Raw genomic sequence first — 23,405 nt, 5'->3', positions numbered from 1 at the left:
GCAAATAAAGCCACTGATTTGCAGAGTTCTACAAAGCCTGGAATATAGCGATTTGTTCAATCATTTTGTCCTATATTAACGCATTAACCCGAACTAATATTATTTAACCGTTAGCCTATAGTTAGGGTATTTTTTTGCAAATGAGCAACTATGATGTCGATTTGATGAAGGCTGTATATGCCTCCCATTCCATATGGGCCTGAATTGATATACCAGCCAAGTTGACCAGACATTCACCGCCGTAAGGGCTGCCTTGGTTAGGCCTATCGAACAGCATTCGGGTACTGTCTATACATTTATTTAATTGGTTAGTTTAAAATGTTAATACTCTGCGTAACTCGTGTCTGTGAAGTCCCTGGTCTGTTTATTTCCCAGTGAAATAATATTACACTACTACCGCGGCGGTTCATCATGCCGCGGTGACGCGCCTTCCACTTAAATAAATGGCATAAAATGTCTCGAATCTGGCCAAGATCAGTCAGTGTCAATCCACAGCGTTTAGCTAACAAAACATAACTATTATGGCTATTAGAAGGTATCCAGTCTTAATTATTTGGACACCAATTATTTACAAACCCAACAGGGAACATTGAATTAGACCTAAGTCTGAAATGTCGTCATTTTAAAACGAAGACACAGTGCTCCAGATGATTTTGAAGCACTAATGCAACGCATATCGCCATAGCCTATGAGAAAGACAAACACGAGCGCATTGTTTAAAATTACATCAACTTTACCCATAAATGACATCAACTTTAGCATAGCTTAATAAACTTTACGCAAAGCAACCTTTCTAACATGTATAATTGAGCGCAGGTACACACACACACACACACACACACACACACACACACACACACACACACACACACACACACACACACACACACACACACACACACACACACACACACACACACACACACACACACACACACACACACACACACACACACACACACACACACACACACACACACACACACACACACACACACACACACACACACACACACACACACACACACACACACACACCACACACACACACCTTGATATGATAGTCCTGCATTACTCAAAGCACTGTGAACAGTCAATCGTGAATAAGTAGTTTTACAAGCAGAGAGGTTGGGTAGATTTAAATTCCAAACTCTCTCAATCCATGCAAATATATATGTTTCCTCACTGAATCTTATTCGTAGTAGTATGCCTAGCCTATATATTTGTTTAAATGTAGGCTAATATATTGCACTGTATCCTATTGTGAAACACATAATAAGTGCTACCTACATTTTTAAAAGGTTGCGGGTAGGGTTACGTATTGTTTGAAGGTGTATTTTGTTAAATCCACAAGGCCAGAATAACGATGTTGACGCGAGGCGTAGATGGCAGTATAGTCTGCAGTGTGTGTGTAAACGCAGTCATTTTCCGGTTAATGTTTTTGCGTGCAGCATTCCCAAATGGATTTATGGTCTCTATTAACGGTTTTAAATGTTTATCACCGACAAAACAGAACAGTCGCCTCCTGCTCGCCGGGATAAATGGAGTGTTAGCCGAGTCCCCTACAATGACACGCATGCCCCCAGCCACTTGGGAGGTCTGCCTCTCCTCCTCTTGCCTCACTTGATCTCATAGTGCCGCGCGCCACAGGCGAATAGAGGATGCAGTATGAGTCAGGGTGTTCAGAACAATATTTTGGAATAGTAATTTGCCTAATACACATTGTGTATATAGCAATGGGTGTAGCATATCGTGTATAAAGAGAACCCACATGAAAACACAAATTTGTAATATTTCTACCCTACGTTGCACATAATTTAGATCACCCCTCTTCAATTATATTTTCTATTTCATTGCCTATAGACTTTTTCAACTGTCAAAACAATAACACGTTCTATGTCCACTTCAACCCCGCCTCAAGAATACGTAAAAAAATGGCTATAGTAGTCTATTGAATGCCAACGTTGTTCATTTTGTGTAAATCGAAAAATCTGCACCATCAACATATAGTCTATAGCCAGCACACACACATGGGCCTGTGTTACTGCATGAATTTCAGTAACCATACATATTCTGATTTGTCTTTTGAATATGTATTACAATCATCACGCATATAATGATAATGACAATGCATTGTTATTCTGATTATTCTGATTATTCGGGTTATTATTATGATGGTGATTATTATTAGGCTATTAGTATTACAGTGTTATAACGCGTCAAAGTGGTACTTCAGAGTAGCCTACTTAGCATTATAATAACAAGGTAACAGAGCGGCTTTTACAACGAGCAAACAAGCGCACAACGCTACACATGGTAGCCAATGCAATAACTATGGAGTTACATCGTCGTAGTCAACTTTGACTGACTTCCATCAACACGTTACTGAAAACTGTGCATCACATGTAAGCAAGACAGGAAATAGCCTCTATAACAAAAATAAAAGATAAATATCACAATTAATTCAAGTGTCCCTTGAAATGTATTCAAAACAAATGAAGGATTTCGCGTAGTTTAGGCTACTTACCATGGATCAGATAAGGTTCGTTATATCCACGACCTCTAATAGGAAGAAATACCATCAGTGTTCCAACAGCCCGTGTCGATTCCTCATCCCCTGATAATGTCCTCGGCTATACAGAGACCCCGAGCGGTTTCCTTTCATGCCGAGCACTCATGGCTTTTCGACAAGACAACATAGCCTCTGTCCTGGGAGCCGGCGCACCGACCTGTGCCTGGAGAAGGTTTTTGAGGACGGTTTGGATGGAGAGGGAGTTTTTTTTGTGAGAAACTCAATCTCACATACAGTAGCAGGCCCCATCTGGGAACTGTCACAACTGACAGCAACACAAGGGCACAGGCCTGATCTTCCGCACAACATTGCGCGTAAAAGTAGGCATATAAGAGGTTTTGCATAAAGGCCAATTGTTGTCAGGTCCGTTGTCTGTTTTTGGGGATATATTTTACGTATTATTTGCAATGGTTGGAGATGGCACATAGATAAGCGTCGCGGAATATTCTGGTCACACAAGTCCAGAGATGCTTCTGGACTCGAACTGGTTTCACGATCTCTAAAAAGTTAGCATCATCTTTTTGCGCGGCAAACGTGAAGCAAAAACAACCATTCTGCAATGTTGTTTCACACTGAAGGATGCAAATATGTGTTTGTTTGTTCATTAGTTGTTGCATATAATAGGCCATGATTTTACCCATCCATTGAATTATCATGGTGAATAAAGTAATTCTCTTGACCTAGTAATATTTCCACTTGCAGTCTCGGCATGCATCCTTCATCTTGCCATAATTTGATATATTTATGTAACAGCGATGCATTGTTGAAAGTCAATTTGTAGTGCCAGTTGATGCTTTTGAAAACACTGACAACCCATGCCACTCAGTCTTATGGAACTGAACTTGAGACATGAACATGATTTCATCTAACATCTAACACTGGGCAAAAGTGTTTGATTCCACGTTATTTGTCATTTCAACCCCCCACAAAAAACATTGATGAAGTTGAATCCGGTGGAAAACTGATTGGAAATAAAAAAGTAATCAACATCAGGGATTTTCGTATTTTTTTCACCCAACTTTGAACCTAAATGACCTGGTGACATTTTTTTTGTTAATTTCACGTTGAATTCACGTTAATTAACAACTCAAACGGATGTAAATCAAAGCTAGACGTTGAACTGATGTGCCCAGTGGGTTGTATTGTCGGGAAATGCTCTTATGTGTTGTGCTGGCATATTCTTCAACTTATTTGTTCAGTATATTATGTTGGTCTTAATGTGTCTTTTAAATGCTCAATAAAGATGTGGCCATATGTTTTTTTTGTTGTGGCCAAATTCTAGCTGTATGCGTAATAACTCTCATTATGTATAAAACAAAAATGTACGCATGAATATGCCACTCGGTCTGTGCCCTGTAGATCAATTCGTTGACTGTGCCCTATCCTCTTAGTAATCACATATTTGTCACAGCTATATTTAAATATATCCCCTATGAAGCGCAATATCTTATTTTTAATCAAAAATGTCACTGTTGGAATAAAAATATTTTACAATGATGCAACGTTTCATAGGCTTTTGTTTTAGTGCTGGGCCATGACAAATCATAGGCCTAGCCCAGTAGATAGTGGGCTCGTTCCTCTGCCCAGGCGCTGCTGATGCCTGCCTGATCTTACAAAGCCTGGATAGGTATTTTAGCTATCAGCTAACCACATCATATGTTACTGCAATCTGTCAGTCGGTGATGTGGCACGCAACCACTGATTTATGCATGCAACGTCTGAACAGAGGAAAGCGATCTAGAACTTCATCATAGGAATATTTTGACTCACGTGGGTTACATATAGTAGGCCGTCATTGTAAATAAGAATTTGTTCTTAACTATCTTGCCTAGTTAAATAAAGGTTAAATAAAATAAATAAAATACAAAATATATAGTACATTGGCAGTCTGTTTTGAGTGCACGTTTCGCACTTTTATAGTTTTGCTAAATATATTTCAGCATTGAAATAGTCTAGGCCTGTCTCTCCTTAAAATACAAATACATGCATAACCCTGCATACTGACATACTTCTTTGTCAATTAATTGATGCCATAGTTTTCCTATATGGGGTTGATAGAAAAAATGCATTAAGAATGATCCTGTTTCCAGATTGCGAGTGGAACGCACCGCGTCATTACGTTCAGTGTTGCAGCAGAATAGCTTCGAACCATCTGATCCGACGTCAACATGTCTACCCGCCCTCGTTGAGACTGCAGGGAGAAAAAAACTGGGTAGGAGGGTTTTTATGAAGTAATCGTTCGCAGATGTTTGTAATACCAGGGAAAAATCTTATTCCACACTTAGAGAAGTCTATCATGTTGTAAGTCCAGTCCACTGCCGTTATTAGAGGGAATTAAACAAGAGAACAAAGAACAGTATTGACCCATACACACTCATTTTGATCGTATGCGGTGTGCAATTAAGGAAATTAAACGCTTTGATATTGTAGGCCGAGGCATACCAGCCATCCTGCAAACTATATTATTTTGGTTTAGCGCAGAGGATTAATCCAAACGTAGCACATTTGATTGGCACATTGGACCAGGTTATTGCTTCCTACTGTATTTACACTGATTTGAGGATGGTGAGCTCAATCGGCTGAAAACAGAGGATGGTGAGCTCAATCGGCTGAAAACAGAGGATGGTGAGCTCAATCGACTGAAAATGGCAGCCTATAGGTCTATGAGTTGGCCTATGAGTTGTATCCTTCTATAAATAATACAGCAGCAGGTCAGTTTAATCTCTTTATCACGACAGCCAGTTGATACTATTTCGGACGCCATCTTGACACGGACAGACAACAAATTATTCATAATTATCATACTTCGGACTCGTGAAACAAGCCAATTTCATGTTACAATTATCTAATGCAATCTGATGGACTGTAAATCTTCGGCGTGTCCAATCCTCTTCTGATTTACGTTGCTGTAGATGTCACTTTAATTGCATAGCTTCTTGTGAAGAATTCTTTGGTCTGTTGCAGCCTATCTGAGGTCTGTTTACTCACCAACCATGCATTCAAAGGACAAGTAACGATTATTCTTAGGGCAGTTTAAATCTAGTCTACTCTCTAATAAATATTTACCAAGCTGTGATGCAGTGGGCAAAAGTGTGAAATAGACATGTGAAATACAAAATGTTATGTTGCAGGCCTAGTCTATAATTGCGCAGCTGACACACATTGATAAGTGAAAAGTAGGCTGTAGACGTAATGGTTTTTTTTTGTTTAGTTGTAATGTTTGATTAGTGACGTGCATTTCAAAAGAAAATGATCTAACCTATGTATAGAACAATAGGCTATTATTTTCTATCAGAAGTAGGATATTAGTCATATCCAACATTATTTTATGCAAAGGCTACAGGTTTCATCGTCCGCCCTCAACCCCCAACCCTAAAAAGGCACTTCAGCGCCGCATTTTGATAGGCACGCTATCAATCACGCGAACATCCGATAGCTGGGCCCTCTCTCGAGCCTCGACAATCTACCTTCCTCGGACCAACCAGCTTTTAACGTCAAAATCCACATTTTTCCCGGCTCCGCTCTGTCTCGTCCTCTTGTGTTTTGGGCGAGAAGAGTGGAATGCCATAATTAACCAATGGAATTTCAAGCCTATATATGCTATTTCTGCCACTATGTTTACATCTTTAGAAGGGTTGGTCATGGAGCCTAAAGAAAGGCTATTTTTTTTACTTAGACCATCAAATTAGAGTGGCCTATAGCTATTATGCAGTTACTAGAAAAATATTTAAAATAGAGAATCACTTTATGATTCATGAACATGGAGTCACTAGCAGCAATAAATAATACACATTGTTAATGTTGAGTATAGAACAATTGTGGTCAACTCGGTGGTCTCAATGTTGAGTAATTATTCCACTATACTATCCTATTAGTAGGCCTACAATTCTTATAGTCAAGATAGTGCAGCCTTGCAGTGTGCGCCTAGTCTATTTGTTTATTTAATCCTGGTAATATTGAATAACAACAACAACGATACTAGCCTGTAGGTGCCAATATTACACTACTAGCAGGGCTGTTACTGAAAAATGTGCATGTAATAGCAATCATCTAAATGACCGGGCTAATAATAACAGTCTGTAACAACAGCCTACTAATAATACAATACGTCATAATACTCGTGATAATAATAAGATGCCTATTATCAAGTAGGAACATGACAACAATGAGCTGTGTTGCATGTTGTTGAAGCATGGATACATTTCCTGGTGATTCTGTTGAATTGGTCATAGCCCCATGAACATACGTTTGACGTAAACAATACTATGATTTACCCTTATGGCAGCTTATTGCTGACCGAAAAGACCACAAAGTAATTATTCGTCTGGCGCACTACACATGAATCTTCTGTCCACCCAAATAGATATTTAGTTTCATTGTCAGTTATTTCTTAAGAATATATTTATCTCCTACACGATCACCTATGTCAGAACCCGCATGTTCTAATAGGCTACAAACACGACACAGACAGTTTCTCCTGCGCGTGGGAATGTTTCTGTGTCTACTTGAGGAGCTGTTGTGGATGTATCGCGTGAGTGCTGTTTGACAGGACTCGGGAAGGGAGAGCCCAAGCCTATAGGCCTTAGTTTGAAATATTATCGAGGCCTAGGCTTCCTCTAATCAAACAGAACATGCATGATTTAATTTTTACTATAGCTATATAATACTTTTATTTCTATTCGAGGGAAAAAGCTACTTGTCTACTAAGACGCAAATGTTTTTTTGAAGAATATGTAATACCTTGCAAGCGACGCAAATGTTTTTTCGAAGAATATTTAATACTTTACAAGCAACCTTACAATGAATGAGTTTGGTATAGAATAAACTCTTTAAAGTCTGCCTCGTATTTTCACTTTAATTATGCAACAAGGTGGTTGACTTGGTTTTAAAAAAACAGTGGTTTATTGAATTAATTACATTGTTTACATCTCAAATATTATCTAAATGGACGGAAGTGCAATTGAGTGGACTAAACAGTTGTTTAAAACACTATCAAATACTGAATACGACCACAAAAATGACAACATAACACTTCATTGCTTTTTTTTTTTCAAATAAAACATTTGCTTGAACTGCATTCACGACAGCCAAAAACCATTGGTATTTATATCCAAAGAGAGATGGAGATAGAAAGAGAGATAGGGATAGATTGAGAATGACTTCACATACACCATAGTGTCCAATATTTCTGTTTGGTTTACTCTTGGGACAACAACAAACATCCAACCAACAACATCAGACAATGACAAAGTCCCTTACCAAAGGGTGTTGTATCTCCTCCTCTTAAAAATGGAATGTTTTTTTTTTTCTTCAAATATCCACTCTCCGTAGCGGCAATTGCACATAAATATTCCATTAAATAACGTGAGAGTACAAATACAAGTCTAGAAGAAGACTTTTTCATCATTTCAAGTCTTTTTTTGAGAGGAGAAGAAGGATATTCACTGTTTGAGTTCCAAAGCCCAGACATGCTGCGGCCAACCAGTCCTTCCTTTGGTTTTCTTGTCATTGCTGCTCGCTGTGTTTTTCAAAACGTCATTCTGTTGGAAACAAGGAAAAATCAGATGTATGTTATTGTTGTCGAGAAATACTACTTTCTTGCCACTTATCTTCACTTCTCTCCGGCATTCAAGGCTGTTATTTGGCCTACTGTGGTGTGGGAGCCTGAAGTTGTTATTACTATATTATTATGAAAATTATAATATATTTACAGTATTTTATAACGGGTTTAGAACAGGTATCATTTAGCAACCTTGTCTCCATAAAACCAGTATTTTGGTCGCTTTATGTCAAGATATTATATGCCTTAAGGTTGTAGCCTATTGAGTTTCATAACATAGGCTACTACAAACCTAGATAATAAGAAAATGTCTGATCTAAAATGTCAAGCCTTGCAGGAGGCTATTCCATGTTTGCACAAGTATGGATAACTGAAATGATGAATTTGTCTTACCACTTCTTTCTTTCTCCTCTCCTCCTTTGCTTCTGTCTTTTTGAAGTCCGCTTTGAAGGCCTCTGCGTCGCCGTTCTGCTCGTCCTTGTCCAGAATGTCCATGAGGTAGGCGATATAACTGGTAGCCAACCGGAGGGTCTTTATTTTGGACAGTTTAGTATCCGCAGGAACATTAGGAATGCAATCCCTGAGCTCCGAGAAGGCGCTGTTGATGCTCTGAGTCCTGCGCCTCTCCTTTCGGTTTGCGGTAGGTCTCCGTTTCACCGGCCGAGGTCCCATCCCGATCCCAGCGACGCCAGTCCCGGGGATACCACCTCCGTAGTGTGCGTGATCTAACGCCGGGCCCCCGGTGGAGTAGTCAGGGCTGTACGAGGGTGCCATACTGTAGTCTGGGGGAGACATCTCCGGATGGCTTATCAGCCAACCGTGGAAGTAGGGGTTCTCTTCGTGGCAGCGGCTTGCAGCTGCTGCTGCAGCGAAGGAGTAGCCGTCATGATGCATCACCGGATGGTGAGGGAATCCACCAACTAAACTCATGGCGACACAGCAGTAGACCAAAAACTGTGCTACTAACGAACCACGAAACGAATACGCGTTCGCGCTCTCCGATTAATGTCAGGTTCTCCAAAATATTTTAGGGAAATAGGCTATTCTCATAAAAAGTGACTTGGTTCAGTTGGTCATTTGAAAAGCAGTGCTATTTATATTTGTCCAATATAGACACCTAAACGAAACTTCAGCAATGCATGAGTTTTTAGACGTTCTTTTTTCTGTTTTGCTGGTATATGGTGTGGAAAATAGAAGAATGTTGTCAGCTACTTACACGTATTTCTCTATTTGTCCATTCCCAACGTGAGAAAGTTCCTTCTTTTCCATTGAGGAGACAGACAGTGCATGTTTCTCCTGATGAACTGCGTCCTCAAGCACTTCGGGTCGAGCTTTTCCCCTCCAATCTCTTTATGGATTCCAGACCAAATTCATTGAATAGGACGTCAGATAACAAAAAAGTTCTAGATCCCAGCTGCTATAGTATGCACTGCACGCAATACACAGCCTTTCAGTTGAGCACACAACCAGAATTCATCCGTTTGATCTCCATGTCACAGCTTCATCTTTAGAACGACTTGGGTTAATATATGTCGTCAAGACCACTCTGAGCCAATCACTTCTTAGAGGAGGAGGGACATAACCTACATTGCTGGGTGTTTACGCTCCTAAATTTCAATGGCCCCTCTTAAGCATTGGCAGCCTCGACATATTTTATTAATGACATTAAGATTGTGAAAAATCCACACACCGCCTAATTAGACTACTGAAATGATAAAATCATCAACAAAATGTGAGGTATGGACGTTTTTTGCCTTTAAATGTCAGCGTTAGGGGCTGTTGTAGGCTAATTTTAAGAATGATAGGCCTATGATTAGTGGTAGGCTATTACTATTTGTGGTTTGCACGTTTGATTGTACTCAACAACAACAAAACATACGAAGGCCTAAACGTCAAACGCATGATTGGTTCGTTTATTCATGAAACTCGTCTTGTCTTGATGTAAAAGTTAGCTTTCAAGGAAATAGGCCTACTTCATTTTGTGGGATATGTCACTAGGGTCGATTATATCGGTCATCAATGCAGCAAGGCATTTATTGTACAGGCATGGAAAGGCGATTCGATATCGTTAAACAGGAATATTATTCACAGTAGCCTATGATTTTCACATCTGACACTTTGTCATATTCATATTAAAAGCCTATATTTTATCTGTTTCAAGTAGGCCAAGTCCCTTATCAATAAACCAAGCGCATTATTGGCCTATTGGTCACAGTCCATATTACTCGTGCAGAACAACTCCATTAACTTCATTGCATGATCCTACATTGTGTCACATAAACAACAAAACGATGCGAATAGCAAACAACACAATCATTTCATATTTAATCGGTGTAGAAATAAATAATACACTTCTTCGACATGTATTGGCATTAACTGACATGCATTATTGCTCGATTTGCGATCATTACACACTTGGCTAAACGTCCATCAATTCGATAGCAAACTATGCGTAAAGTCATTTTGAGAGTAAAATGAGAGGCAACACGTAATCGAATCATGCTGGCCCATTCTCACAATGTATATATATATATATTAAATACAACATGTGATATGCACAGCTTTGACATTTATTTTGTTTTTGTTGTATAATATATTTCACCCGTCGAAACAACTGACTGGCTTTAGAATGTTGGCTGCGTTTGCTATATTAGCATATAAACACTATATATCTATGTGAAATTAAATTGTAATTCTTCATTACATTGCAAATAAATAATGCCCATTTCATTATATCATTATTTTGGGGCAAATGTGAATATAATAGAGAGGTTGATCTTAGGTTCTACTCTTCGTAGGACCTTCCTCCAGTACTGGAATAGGCCAATACATAAACCGATAGGCTTGAATGACCAGGGAGAATCCAGCCGATGACGCAATTTAAAGCAAAGTAGTCCTGTTTCGCACAGATTGCTGATAAGGTAAACAATTCATTTAAATACTCAACTAATTTAGTTTCAGGGCTCATTTGAACATTTATTGAGGTTGTTGATGGTCACGCCCATATGTATTTATGGAAATCTCAATTGGCATAAAACCAAGTGTATCATTGCATGTTAACTCATAAGAAATTGACACGTAGTCGAGGCTATTGGCCTAAAAATGAACAATGCGTATTTTGATACAGTCCGATACTCTGAGAAGGGTGTTCCATCGTTAACGATGCCTTAAGTAAATGAAACTGACTAAATTGCACAGAGAAACCATTACATTTGCTATGAGGTAAAAACCCATGTTATTCTGTAGAACAATACTACAGATCATATGGGGGTCAGAATAAACGAGTTGTCATACAAGAGCTGTTTTATTTGGACATTCCTCGGCATATCTTATTCAGCCCACACACCGCATGTTGAACGTGTGTGTGTGTGTGTGTGTGTGTGTGTGTGTGTGTGTGTGTGTGTGTGTGTGTGTGTGTGTGTGTGTGTGTGTGTGTGTGTGTGTGTGTGTGTGTGTGTGTGTGTGTGTGTGTGTGTGTGTGTGTGTGTGTGTGTGTGTGTGTGTGTGTGTGTTTGTGTGTGTGTGTAGCCTAGATATGTGTGTCAGACTAGAGAAAAAGAGAGAATGTGTAGAAGAAAAAAAAAATCCCAAACTCAAAAAGGAAGGTAGAAGGGCCATGATTTATATTTGTTTAAGTGTTGTATGTGGGGGTGGTGGAGTGTCATTCATCTGGCTGAATGGAAGTTCTTTAAGTCATTTAGATACGTCCAGTCTCCAGTTAATGACACATAATTAGCCTATAGGTCACTTGTTCAGACTCCTGTTGCAAACCCCTCCTCTCCTCTCTGATTTCCTTTGAAACTGAAACTGAATTTCGTATAAATAAATACAAGTTATGCAGAGCCAAATATTTGAGCGTGAGAGAAGTGCTTGATTAAGTTGATATACATTCGGCGGAACTCAACCGACGATTGGGGATTGTCATTGCGATTCAATAGCTATTTTCATGACAATTGAATCCAATGAACAATAATATAATAATATAATAATAATAAAAACTCTAACTTTGTTCCATGTAATTAAGTGAAATAGCCTATAAATGTAGACATCTAAACGACGTAAAATAATACTAATTCTGTATTGCCTCGTCATGGTAATAATACGACGTAAAGGAATAATAGTTCTGTATTGCCTCGTCATGGTAATAATACTATATTTATTTTATATAGCCATTTTCATTACAAAGATCATCTAAAATAATCTGTAAAAACAAACAAAACAAATGTAGAGATCTGACAGGTTTTGGTAATAACCCATAACCTTTATAGGACAATATTGAGACGTTATTCGGATATCCTGTACTCATACAGTATGTCAGTTATTTTTGTAAGATGGGCTATAAACCTTGAAAAATAAATATTATTTTTTTGTGAGAATTTCTTGACATCCAAAATAACCTCAAAATACAAAACAGACTAAAATGCATCCCTGGATGGCCACAATACCTACAACTAGTATAAAATTCCATATAGGCCTACAACATTTTATTTTTTTACCTTTATTTAACTAGGCAGGTCAGTTAAGGAGAAATTCTTATTTTCCATGACGGCCTAGGAGCAGTGGGTTAACTGCCTGTTCAGGGGCAGAACGACAGATTTGTACCTTGTCAGCTCGGGGATTCGAACTTACAACCTTCCGGTTACTAGTCCAACACTCTAACCACTAGGCTACATATAGGACTATAGGTCCTCAAAATAGGTGAAATAGGCTGAAAAGCGGGCACTTCTCCATTTCCCCTCCATACAAGCTCTCATGAGGTCTCATTACCGAACCATTTGGCTGTTTCCAAACATTTGGCCAATCCAGCCATGTCCCGTTGGTTGGATTTACAGCAGGGCTGACCAAGCTCACATCACCTCTCTCTCTTCGTCATGACCCATAACAGCAGCAAGGGTCTGAGCTATAGCCTAATGCAGGCAGGCCTAAGAAGCTAAGCGTAACAACCGCCTTAACTTAATTTATTTCAGCATTAAGCTCATCCGATATGTCGACTGATAGAGAACAGGCTAAAAGCTGGATTTAAGGGACTTTTACGAGATTTTAATACAACTCACCTGCTCGTATGAATTACAGCCATTTAGAACCACCTTTTAAATCCCATAAATACGCCTTGAAATGCTTGGCGCTTGTTATTGCGAATGCTTGTCATGTCTAATATACAGGAGGACGAAGTGAGAAAGTTCATTTATTGGGAACAAAAGGCTTGATGTGAAACATCAGAGGGACCATGCAGAGATCCCTGGCATTGTGCGCATGCAGGCTAGCTAGCCTAAATGAAATTGAATTGCATTTTTACTATAGGTCCTAATATAGGCCCTCTTATACATAATGCACATGAATTAATTAACTATGCATTATATTTTAATTAGGCCATTTAAAATACGTGTTTTGTCTTTTCTTTTTTACATCTCTGATTAGGCCAAAGTGATATAACTATTGTTTACCTTTCCTCATAAAGCCCAGGGGGCCTGGCTCGTGTTCACTGTGCAATTAACAATTAATTATAAATTATACATAAGAACATGAGTAATAGTTAAGTGGTTGTCGAAATATTAACGTTCGAAAGATGCTGAATAGCACACACATCGTGGCAAACGTTTGACAACATGAAATGTAATGCGGGAATACACTTTTAATGTATTCATATTTTAAAACAAAGGAACACGAGCACGTCATTCAACAGAGAACCAATGATAATATTGAGAAGACTGAAAATCAAAACGTTTTTATGTATTCAAACCACTCAACTAACAGTTAATTAAATGACCCCCCTTTCGAAACGGCAAACATAGTGATTCATAGAATCCCTCTTTTTTTTGTTCCACATTTTATTTGCAAAAGACATTGATCAAAGATTGTAAACACTCAAACAAATCTATAAAATCACCTTGTAATGTATAATGGCAAATTGTATATAGGATGCGATAAGTTCTCTCCTCATATTGTGAATGTGTAGAATCCATATAGTGAGACGGAGCTGCAGGGGCAGCTATTCTCCCACACTCCAACACATTATCTCTGCTATAGTCAGTCAGTAGTGAGGCCAGTGCTGGCCGGGTAGCTCAAGGAGGTGAACATGTCTAGGGGTAGCATTGCGTGACTGGAAACCACTTAAGTTAGTGTTTAGCTATTTTCTTATGATGTTAATTCTGCATTTCCTCAGTTTTACCGGTGAGTAAGGATCAATAAACTCAAAACCCAACTCGATCACAATTCATAAGCAAAAGGATCCTACCATGAAACACTTAGCAAAATCCATCTATCCCGTTCACATATTTGTACACATAATATGATACATTGTTTTTCCTTAAAAGATGAAATATCATAAACAATGACTGAAGTCAAACATATCTGTCGAACTACCTGTATTGGGTCAGACCTGTTTTGGGAACTTTCTCTTTTCCTTCAACAACTCCCGTCTCCTCTCCTCTGTCCTCCCTTCTCTCTCATCCATAATAGTTATCTGTAGTAATCATCACTTCCTTAGCCCCCGTCACTCAGCACCTGTTCTCCCCATCACCTCATTGATCATCCCTACATACTGCACACTACTGTCTGTGTGAATTGCTTAAGTTCGCCATATATCTTTCTCATATGTCTCTCTCTCTCTCTCTCTCTCTCTCTCTCTCTCTCTCTCTCTCTCTCTGTGTGTGTGTGTCTGTCTCTGTGTCTCCCTCTGTCTCTCTCTCTTTGTCTCTCTCTGATCTTCTCTGTCTCTGATTCTCTCTCTCTCTAATTCTCTCTTTCTCTCTCTCTGATTATCTGTCTCTTTCTCTCTCTCTCTCTCTGATTCTCTCTCTCTCTGATTCTCTCTCTCTCTGATTCTCTCTCTCTCTGATTCTCTCTCTCTGATTCTCTCTCTCTCTGATTATCTGTCTCTTTCTCTCTCTCTCTCTGATTCTCTCTCTCTCTGATTCTCTCTCTCTCTGATTCTCTGATTCTCTCTCTCTCTGATTCTCTCTCTCTCTGATTCTCTTTCTCTCTCTGATTATCTGTCTCTTTCTCTCTCTCTCTCTGATTCTCTCTCTCTCTGATTCTCTCTCTCTCTGATTCTCTCTCTCTCTGATTCTCTTTCTCTCTCTGATTATCTGTCTCTTTCTCTCTCTCTCTCTGATTCTCTCTCTCTCTGATTCTCTCTCTCTCTGATTCTCTCTCTCTCTGATTCTCTCTCTCTCTGATTCTCTCTCTCTCTGATTCTCTCTCTCTCTGATTCTCTCTCTCTCTGATTCTCTCTCTCTCTGATTCTCTCTCTCTGATTCTCTCTCTCTCTGATTCTCTCTCTCTCTGATTCTCTCTCTCTCTGATTCTCTCTCTCTCTGATTCTCTCTCTCTGATTCTCTCTCTCTGATTATCTCTCTTTCTCTCTGATTATCTGTCTCTTTCTTTCTCTCTCTCTCAATTCAATTTTAATATAAATTTATGGGCTTTATTGGCATGGGACATATATGTTAACATTGCCAAAGCAAGTCAATTAGATAATAAACAAAGTGAAATAAACATAAATATGGGTTGCATTTCCTCTCTCTCTCAGGCCAGATCTCGCTGGAGAACCATGGAGGAGAGAGGAGAGGGCAGGACTGTCTGATCCTCAGTCAGTTGTGTTACGGTACCTCTCCACCTCTTCCACTCCAATCAACCCTTATCTACACTCCCTGTCCAGTGTTTGGATAGACTTTCCCACTACTTTTTTCCTCTCTCTCCCCTCCTCCTCTTCCTCCTCTTCTTCTTTCCATAACCACTCACTTCTGATCACTCACCCCCTTTCTTCTCTCACCCCCCCCCCCTCTCCAAGGGCCAGGTTCAAAGCCGTACTCCTCACCTCTCCCACACCAACCTCCACCCCCTACCCCCTACCCCCTCTCCCTCTCCTCCTCTCTCCCATTGTCCCTCCTATCGTCCTCTGGGTGTCTATCTCATTGTGTAATCCTGAGGTGTGGGAGACATGGTGACACCAAACACATAGTTAATCCACTGTGCTTACTGTGCTTTGCGGCCAGGCATTTTCTCATTGTCCACCGCTAAGCACCGGAGATAGAAACCTTACAGAATCCCTACAGAGGGTAAAATGAGAGTACAGCTTCAACGTGTGGGAATTGGGGAAATCCAACATGAGTGATATTATCCTTCTTTGCTTTCAAAGTCCGGACAAACAAGCCCATACATGGTAATCCCCACAAACTGATCGAGTTATAAGCTATCGACTCACGTTCAAACGCTAACAGCCATTACCCAGAACCCCCCTTGTTTCTCGTTTTTGTTTATCCAATATCCATAATCAATCTCCTGCAAAATGAAATGAGGGAAAAAATCATTATGCTGTTGTGGAAGACTAATTTACTAAGACTGTCTGTGAGTCTGGTTTCTCATCACTGTTTGTCTTATTGTGTTCATGTGCTATTACTGCTCAATAAAGCAATTTCACCCCCTCCTGTCTCCCTCTGACTGTCTCCCTCTGACACACACACACACACACACACACACACACACACACACACACACACACACACACACACACACACACACACACACACACACACACACACACACACACACACACACACACACACACACTTAGAGCACACCTTCTGTAGTTTCTGGTAGCCGGCTGTAACAGCAGCCATTTTGAACGAGCACAGGGGTCATTTGAGAGACAAATGAGATTCATAACTCAGGATTCCCGGCTAACACAATACTACTAACCAGTTTATGCAAGACATTCCAAATCCAATCTGTTCTGTCCTAATCAGAACCATACAGCGTGTTTGTAGTGTTGTAGTAGTGCACCATTACTGGTCTGGACTCATAACAACATAAAGCCTCTTATACATCTACTCTAACTGTACTGGTAGGGAGTGTGTGGGGGGGGGGGGGGGGGGGGGGTCTGGCCAGTTACTTTCAGCACCAATGTTTTCCTTACGGTGGCTTTCTCTTCAAACTTTTTGTCAATATCCTTTAGTTTCTCTTTGAATCGATACATAAGGTGTGGATGTGTTCAACTGTGAATAAAATGCTATTTATTTGTAGATTTTATTTGTTGTTGAGCCTTGGTTATATTAATACAACCCCGTTTCCTTTGCTGTAGTAGTCACTTCCTGTGTGCGTGTGTGATTGTGTGTGCACGTGCATGTTTGCGTGCACACGTCCGTGTGTGTGTCTATGCTTGGGAAAAATTGACTCATGTGAGGAAAAAGGTTGTGCTAAGTTGTACTCATCAGCACCATGTACATGTTGTACAGCCAACAATGACCTAAATCTGCCCCTATCTGACGCTGTGGTTCCCCCCCATCTCCTCTCTTATCAATCTTCTTCACCATAACTAATGATGCAGGGAAGCGGGGTGAGCTCTCTCTCTCTCTCTCTCTCTCTCTCTCTCTCTCTCTCTCTCTCTCTCTCTCTCTCTCTCTCTCTCTCTCTCTCTCTCTCTCTCTCTCTCTCACGTACCATGCTATTTCACACACAAGAAAGTTTGTTTAGCTTTAGTCTGGTCCCAGACCTGTTTGTGTTGTGTAGCCAACTCCCATGATCAATGTTGTATCAAAAATGACAATAGGAGTTAGCAAGACAATACAAAGAGGTTTGGGACCAGGCTAGTTTAGCTGACCATGTCATAGACTGCAACTGTTTTCCCTAAAACAATGACTTTTTCTTATTTTGCCTTACAAACATTGAACTTAAGAAGTTATGCTGGACAGTAGCTACATACATGAATACCAGCATTATGGATGTGCACTTATGATGACATTTAAAGGAAGTCAAAACGTTGTGTCAATCATTGAGTTCATAGAGATTCATTGAGATCATTTAACCGATTTCCATATTTCACTCAATATTTGACTTTCATTGAAATGCTACAGGATTAGAGTGTGTAGCTACACTCAACAGCCACTGCTTCACTAGATGCTTGATGGGAAGCACCAACTAGGAGGGTGACCTCGTTTGCAATTCATCTCTCATTAAAGGCCCAACATGCCGCTGACTCCAAGCGAAGCTGGACCTCTGTGTTTTCCATTCGGTTTAGATTTTTTTCTGCACTGACTGGTATACACCTGTAAGGCTGACAGACAGAACCACCACTAAGACTCAATTGGCATGTTGGAATGGTGTGAAGTCATTGGCTGAGACCCTGTTAATCACACACCCACTCATGCACACACCACACACACACAATTTCTCCTCCCTCTCTCCCCTCTCTCCCCTCCCCCTCTACCTCTCTCCCTCCCTCCTCTCCCTCTCTCCCCTCTCTCCCCTCCCCCTCTACCTCTCTCCCCTCCCTCCTCTCCCTCCTCTCCCTCTCTCCCCTCTCGCTCTCGCTCTCTCTCTCTCTCTCTCTCTCTCTCTCTCTCTCTCTCTCTCTCTCTCTCTCTCTCTCTCTCTCTCTCTCTCTCTCTCTCTCTCTCTCTCTCTCTCTCTCTCTCTCTGTCTCTCTCTGTCTCTCTCTCTCTCCATCCCTGTTGGTTCTTGTCCACTGTCTTCTCCTCTCATTCGGTACGAGTGTGACCTGGCACAGTGGGATTTTTAGGATTTCCACTACCTTCAGTTTCACTACACTGCACCCTCATCTGGCACTGTTTATGTTATTCCAACTAAAATACCAACCTGTTTCACTATGTATGGAACATATTACACAGAGAATTCACATTGTGTAGGTACTAGTGTGTGTGTGTGTGTGTGTGTGTGTGTGTGCATGTGTGTGTGTGTGATACGATTGAGGGTCACTCACTAATAGTGGTTGTTTCCCTTCTGGTGTGTGTGAAGCATCTGTCTGGTTGGGATTTTCATCCTTGGGGCCTGCTTGTCGTCCTGGTTTGAGTTCGGAAAAGTCCACCATTGTGTGTGTGTGGAATGAATCTTTCCAAACCCCTCCTCTCCTCTCTCTCTCTTCCCTGAATGAAAACAAACAGGCATTCGTGTGTTATTATGGGCTTTCACAGCTCATTGATGTGTTTTTAATGCATCTGATGCATAATTACTGCAGCCTTCTCCTCATATTAAACGTGATCGCACCGATGGAGGGAGGAATGGAGGGAGGGAGGAATGGATGGATGGATGGAACAGGGCCGGTGTTTTCCTGGCTCCAGAGTGTAGCCAAGGCCCATTAGACTCTAGAGATCTTAGGGAGGGGAGATGCTCAGCGTGTGCTTCATCACATTAACCTGACTAGGCAGACACCCTCCTCCTCTCTTCTCTTCCTCCCTTCTCTGCTGCTAAGATATACAATTAAACATCTCTCTCTCTCTCTCTCTCTCTCTCTCTCTCTCTCTCTCTCTCTCTCTCTCTCTCTCTCTCTCTCTCTCTCTCTCTCTCTCTCTCTCTCTCTCTCTCTCTCTCTCTCTCTCTCTCTCTCTCTCTCTCTCTCTCTCTCTCTCTCCAGACCATCACTCTCAGACTGCTTCTCTCAGGTCTCCCATAAGACATATTACCTCCCCTGGCCTCTTCTAGCTTACTCTCTTAGAAAAAAAGGTGCTATCTAGAACATAAAAGGGTTCTTTGGCTAGCCCTATAGGAGAACGATTTTGGTTGCTTTCCACAAAGGGTTCTACATGGAACCCAAAAGGGTTCTCCCTCCCTCTTTCCCTCCCTCCCGCTCTCCCTCGAAGATATACAATTAAACAACTCCTGTTTTGGGAACTCTCTATTTTCCTTCAACAACTCCCTTCTCCCCTCCTCTGTCCTCCCTTCTCTCTCATCCATAATAGTTATCTGTAGTAATCATCACTTCCTTAGCCCCCGTCACTCAGCACCTGTTCTCCCCCATCACCTCATTGATCATCCCTACATAGTACACACTACTGTCTGTGTGAATTGTGGAAGTTTGCCATCTCTCTCTCTCTCTCTCTCTCTCTCTCTCTCTCTCTCTCTCTCTCTCTCTCTCTCTCTCTCTCTCTCTCTCTCGCTCTCTCTTTCAATTCAATGCAGCTCAGTTTCCACCTCATTTTGTGGGCAGTGTGCATATAGCCTGTCTTCTCTTGAGAGCCAGGTCTACCTATGGCGACCTTTCTCATTAGCAAGGCTATGCTCACTGGGTCTGTACATAGTCAAAGACTTCCTTAATTTTGGGTTAGTCAGTCACAGTGGTCAGGTATTCTGCCACTGTGCACATTCTAGTTTGCTCTGTGTTTTTTGTTGTTAATTCTTTCCAATGTATCTTTTTGTTTCCTCATGATTTGGTTGTGTCTAATTGTGTTGCTGTCCTGGGGCTCTGTGGGGTCTGTTTGTGTTTGTGAACAGAGCCCCAGGACCAGCTTGCTAAGGGGACTCTTCTCCAGGTTCATGTCTTTGTAGGTGATGGCTTTGTTATGGAAAGTTTGGGAATCACTTTCTTTTTGGTGGTTGTAGAATTTAACTGCTCTTTTCTGGATTTGGATAATTAGTGGGTATTGACCTCATTCTGCTCTGCAGGCATTATTTGGTGTTTTCCATTGTATACAGAGGATCTTTTTGCATAATTCTGCATACGGAGCCTCAATTTGAGGTTGGTCCCATTTTGTGAATTCTTGGTTGGTGAGCGGACCCCAGACCTCACAACCATAAAGGCCATTGGGTTGATGGCATAGATGGCCCTTCTTGTCTTGTCTCTTAGAGCGCTGATGTTTAGGCCGAAGTATGTATAGTTGTTTGTGTGCTCTAGGGGCAACGGTGTCTAGATGGAATTTGTATTTGTTGTCCTGGCAGCTGGACCTTTTTTGGAACACCATTATTTTTTGTCTTACTGAGATTTAGACCCTGGTCTGAATCTGTGCAGAAGATCTAGGTGCTGCTGTAGGCCCTCCTTGATTGGGGACAGAAGCACCAGAATATCAGCAAACGGTAGACATTTGACTATTGACTAGGGCGAGGCCGGGTGCTACAGACTGTTCTAGTGCCCTCGCCAATTTGTTGATATATATGTTGAAGAGGGTGGGGTTTAAGCTGCATCCCTGTCTCACCCCACGGTCCTTGGAAAGAAATGTGTGTTTTTTTGCCAATTTTAACCACACAAATGCTGTTTGTGTACATGGATTTTATAATGTTGTATGTTTTTCCCCCAACACCACTTTCCATCAATTTGTATAGCAGACCCTCATGCCAAATTGAGTCCAAAGCCTTTTTGAAGTCAACAAAGCATGAGAAGACTTTGCCTTTGTTTTGGTTTGTTTGTTTGTCAATTAGGGTGTGCAATATGTGGTCTGTCATATGGTAATTTGGTAAAAAGCCAATTTGACATTTGCTCAGTACATTGTTTTCACTGAGGAAATGTACGAGTCTGGTGTTAATGATAATGCAGAGGATTTTCCCAAGGTTGCTGTTGTCGCATATCACACAGTAGTTATTGGGGTCAAATTTGTCTCCACTTTTGTGGTTTGTTCTTGGTTCCAAATATTGAGGAAGATACCAGAGCTGAGGATGATGTTAAAGAGTTTAAGTATAGCCAATTGGAATTTGTGGTCTGTATATTTATAATTTAAGTTAGGATATCATCAACACCATTGTCCTCTAGTTCATTCAATGTAATTTGAGAATCCAGTGGGTTCTGGTAGACTTTAATAGCTGATTCTCAGATTTGTAATTGATCATGAATATGTTTTTTTCTGTATTTTCTTTGTTATAGAACCAAACAGATCTCAGTTTGGATCGATAACTCTCCGTGTTCTTGTTTGTTTAGTGTTTTCCAATTTTCCCAGGAGTGGTTAGATTCTATGAATTCTTCAATTACATTGAGCTGATTTCTGATATGCTGTTCGTTCTTTTTCCGTAGTGTATTTCTGTATTGTTTTAGTGATTCCCCATAGTGAAGGCGTAGACTCAGCTTTTCTGGGTCTCTATGTTGTTGGTTGGATAGGTTTTTCAATTTCTTTCTGAGGTTTTTGCATTCTTCATCAAACCATTTGTCATTGTTAATTTTCTTATGTTGTCTGCTTGAATTTATTTGATTTGATAGGAAAGCTGAAAGGTCATTCTTACTGTTTAGGCTTTCTACTGCCAAGTTCACACCTTCACTATTACATTGAAATGCCTTGTCCAGGACGTTGTCTAAAAGGCATTGAATTTGTTGTTGCCTAATTGTTTTTTAGTTGGTTTCTACACTACTTTCCTTCCATCTATAGCATTTCTTACTATAGTTCCTTTGGCTTTGATGCCTCATGATTGAGTATTGCTCTGTTCAGGTAGACTGTGATTTGGCTGTGATCTGATAGGGGTGTTAGTGGGCTAACTGTGAACGCTCTGAGAGACTCTGGGTTGAGGTCAGCGATAAAGTAATCTACAATTCCTTGCTTTCTCTCTCTCTCTCTCTCTCTCTCTCTCTCTCTCTCTCTCTCTCTCTCTCTCTCTCTCTCTCTCTCTCTCTCTCTCTCTCTCTCTCTCTCTCTCTCTTTCTCTACCTGGAACTTCTAAGACTGTACCCCATGACCAATAACACTGTGAGTCAGAGTTCACACAACCACAGCCTTTTACTCAGAGGGCTGAGAGCAAGGCAGTGGAATTACTCTGAGATAAACCTTTGACACTAGTCAAACCACAGGTATCCCACAGACATTTCTACACTGTTATTTCGCCATTATGTGTGTATTGTGTACACGTTTGTGGTCAAGGAAGTTTTTTAAAAGTGATAAAACACTGCATATCATGTGTGTGCGCGTGTGTTTATGTATATACACTGAACAAAAACATAAATCCAACACACAACAATTTTAAAGATTTTACTGAGTTACAGTCAATTTAAATACATTCATTAGGCCCTAATCTATGAATCTATTTTACACGACTGGGAATAAAGATGTTCATCTGTTGGTCACAGATACCTTAAAAAAAAGGTAGGGGCGTGGATCAGAAAACCAGTCAGTATCTGGTGTTACCACCATTTGCCTCATGCAGCACGACATCTCCTTCGTATAGAGTTGATCAGGCTGTTGATTGTGGCCTGTGGAATGTGGTCCCACCCCTCAGTGGCTGTGCGATGTTGCTGGATATTGGCGGGAACTGGAACGAGCCGTCGTACACGTCGATCCAGAGCATCCCAAACATGCTCAATGGCTGACATGGCTGGTGTGTATGCGGGCCATGGAATAAACTGTTTAAATGTGTGTGTGTGTATGTGTGTGTGTGTGTGTGTGTGTTTATGTATGTGTGTGTGTGGTTCTGTGTGCGTATGTGCACGGGCCAGCCATCCAGACATCATCGCCCAGCCCAGAGCAGTGTAATCCGTGCACACAAAAGTGCCAGGCGTGAATTTACGACCACCTGATGGATTTACACCCGTCTCCCCCATTATTGTGTACATTACCTCGGCCCAAG

The 23,405-nt window shown here is 40.8% G+C and overlaps 2 protein-coding genes across 4 annotated transcripts in view; both read right to left on the bottom strand.

The window, feature by feature from the left end:
- LOC124001342 (scrapie-responsive protein 1-like) overlaps positions 1-19,011 on the bottom strand; it is a 51,625-nt gene extending 32,614 nt beyond the window's left edge. The window contains exon 1 of one of the 3 annotated variants that reach the window (XM_046308062.1): positions 18,853-19,011. In XM_046308062.1, coding sequence (XP_046164018.1) covers positions 18,853-18,911 — 59 coding nt within the window. In that variant the 5' untranslated portion in view covers positions 18,912-19,011. Of the gene's footprint in view, positions 1-2,527; positions 2,779-18,852 lie in introns of those variants that run through there. The other 2 variants (XM_046308061.1, XM_046308063.1) reach the window with 2 other exon arrangements.
- On the bottom strand, positions 7,452-9,632 carry LOC124001341 (heart- and neural crest derivatives-expressed protein 2). The gene is made up of 2 exons (XM_046308059.1): positions 8,526-9,632; positions 7,452-8,112 (listed from the first exon to the last, which is right to left on the bottom strand). Exons 1-2 carry the CDS (start codon positions 9,060-9,062, stop codon positions 8,014-8,016), a joined length of 636 nt encoding a protein of 211 aa, XP_046164015.1. The 5' UTR covers positions 9,063-9,632; the 3' UTR covers positions 7,452-8,013.
- Positions 19,012-23,405: the final 4,394 nt, after the last annotated feature.

Source organism: Oncorhynchus gorbuscha, linkage group LG17 (assembly GCF_021184085.1).
Source record: "Oncorhynchus gorbuscha isolate QuinsamMale2020 ecotype Even-year linkage group LG17, OgorEven_v1.0, whole genome shotgun sequence".
Taxonomy (NCBI): domain Eukaryota; kingdom Metazoa; phylum Chordata; class Actinopteri; order Salmoniformes; family Salmonidae; genus Oncorhynchus; species Oncorhynchus gorbuscha.
The sequence above is the reverse complement of the archived record's forward strand: the minus strand, read 5'-3'. Positions and strand labels throughout refer to the sequence as shown.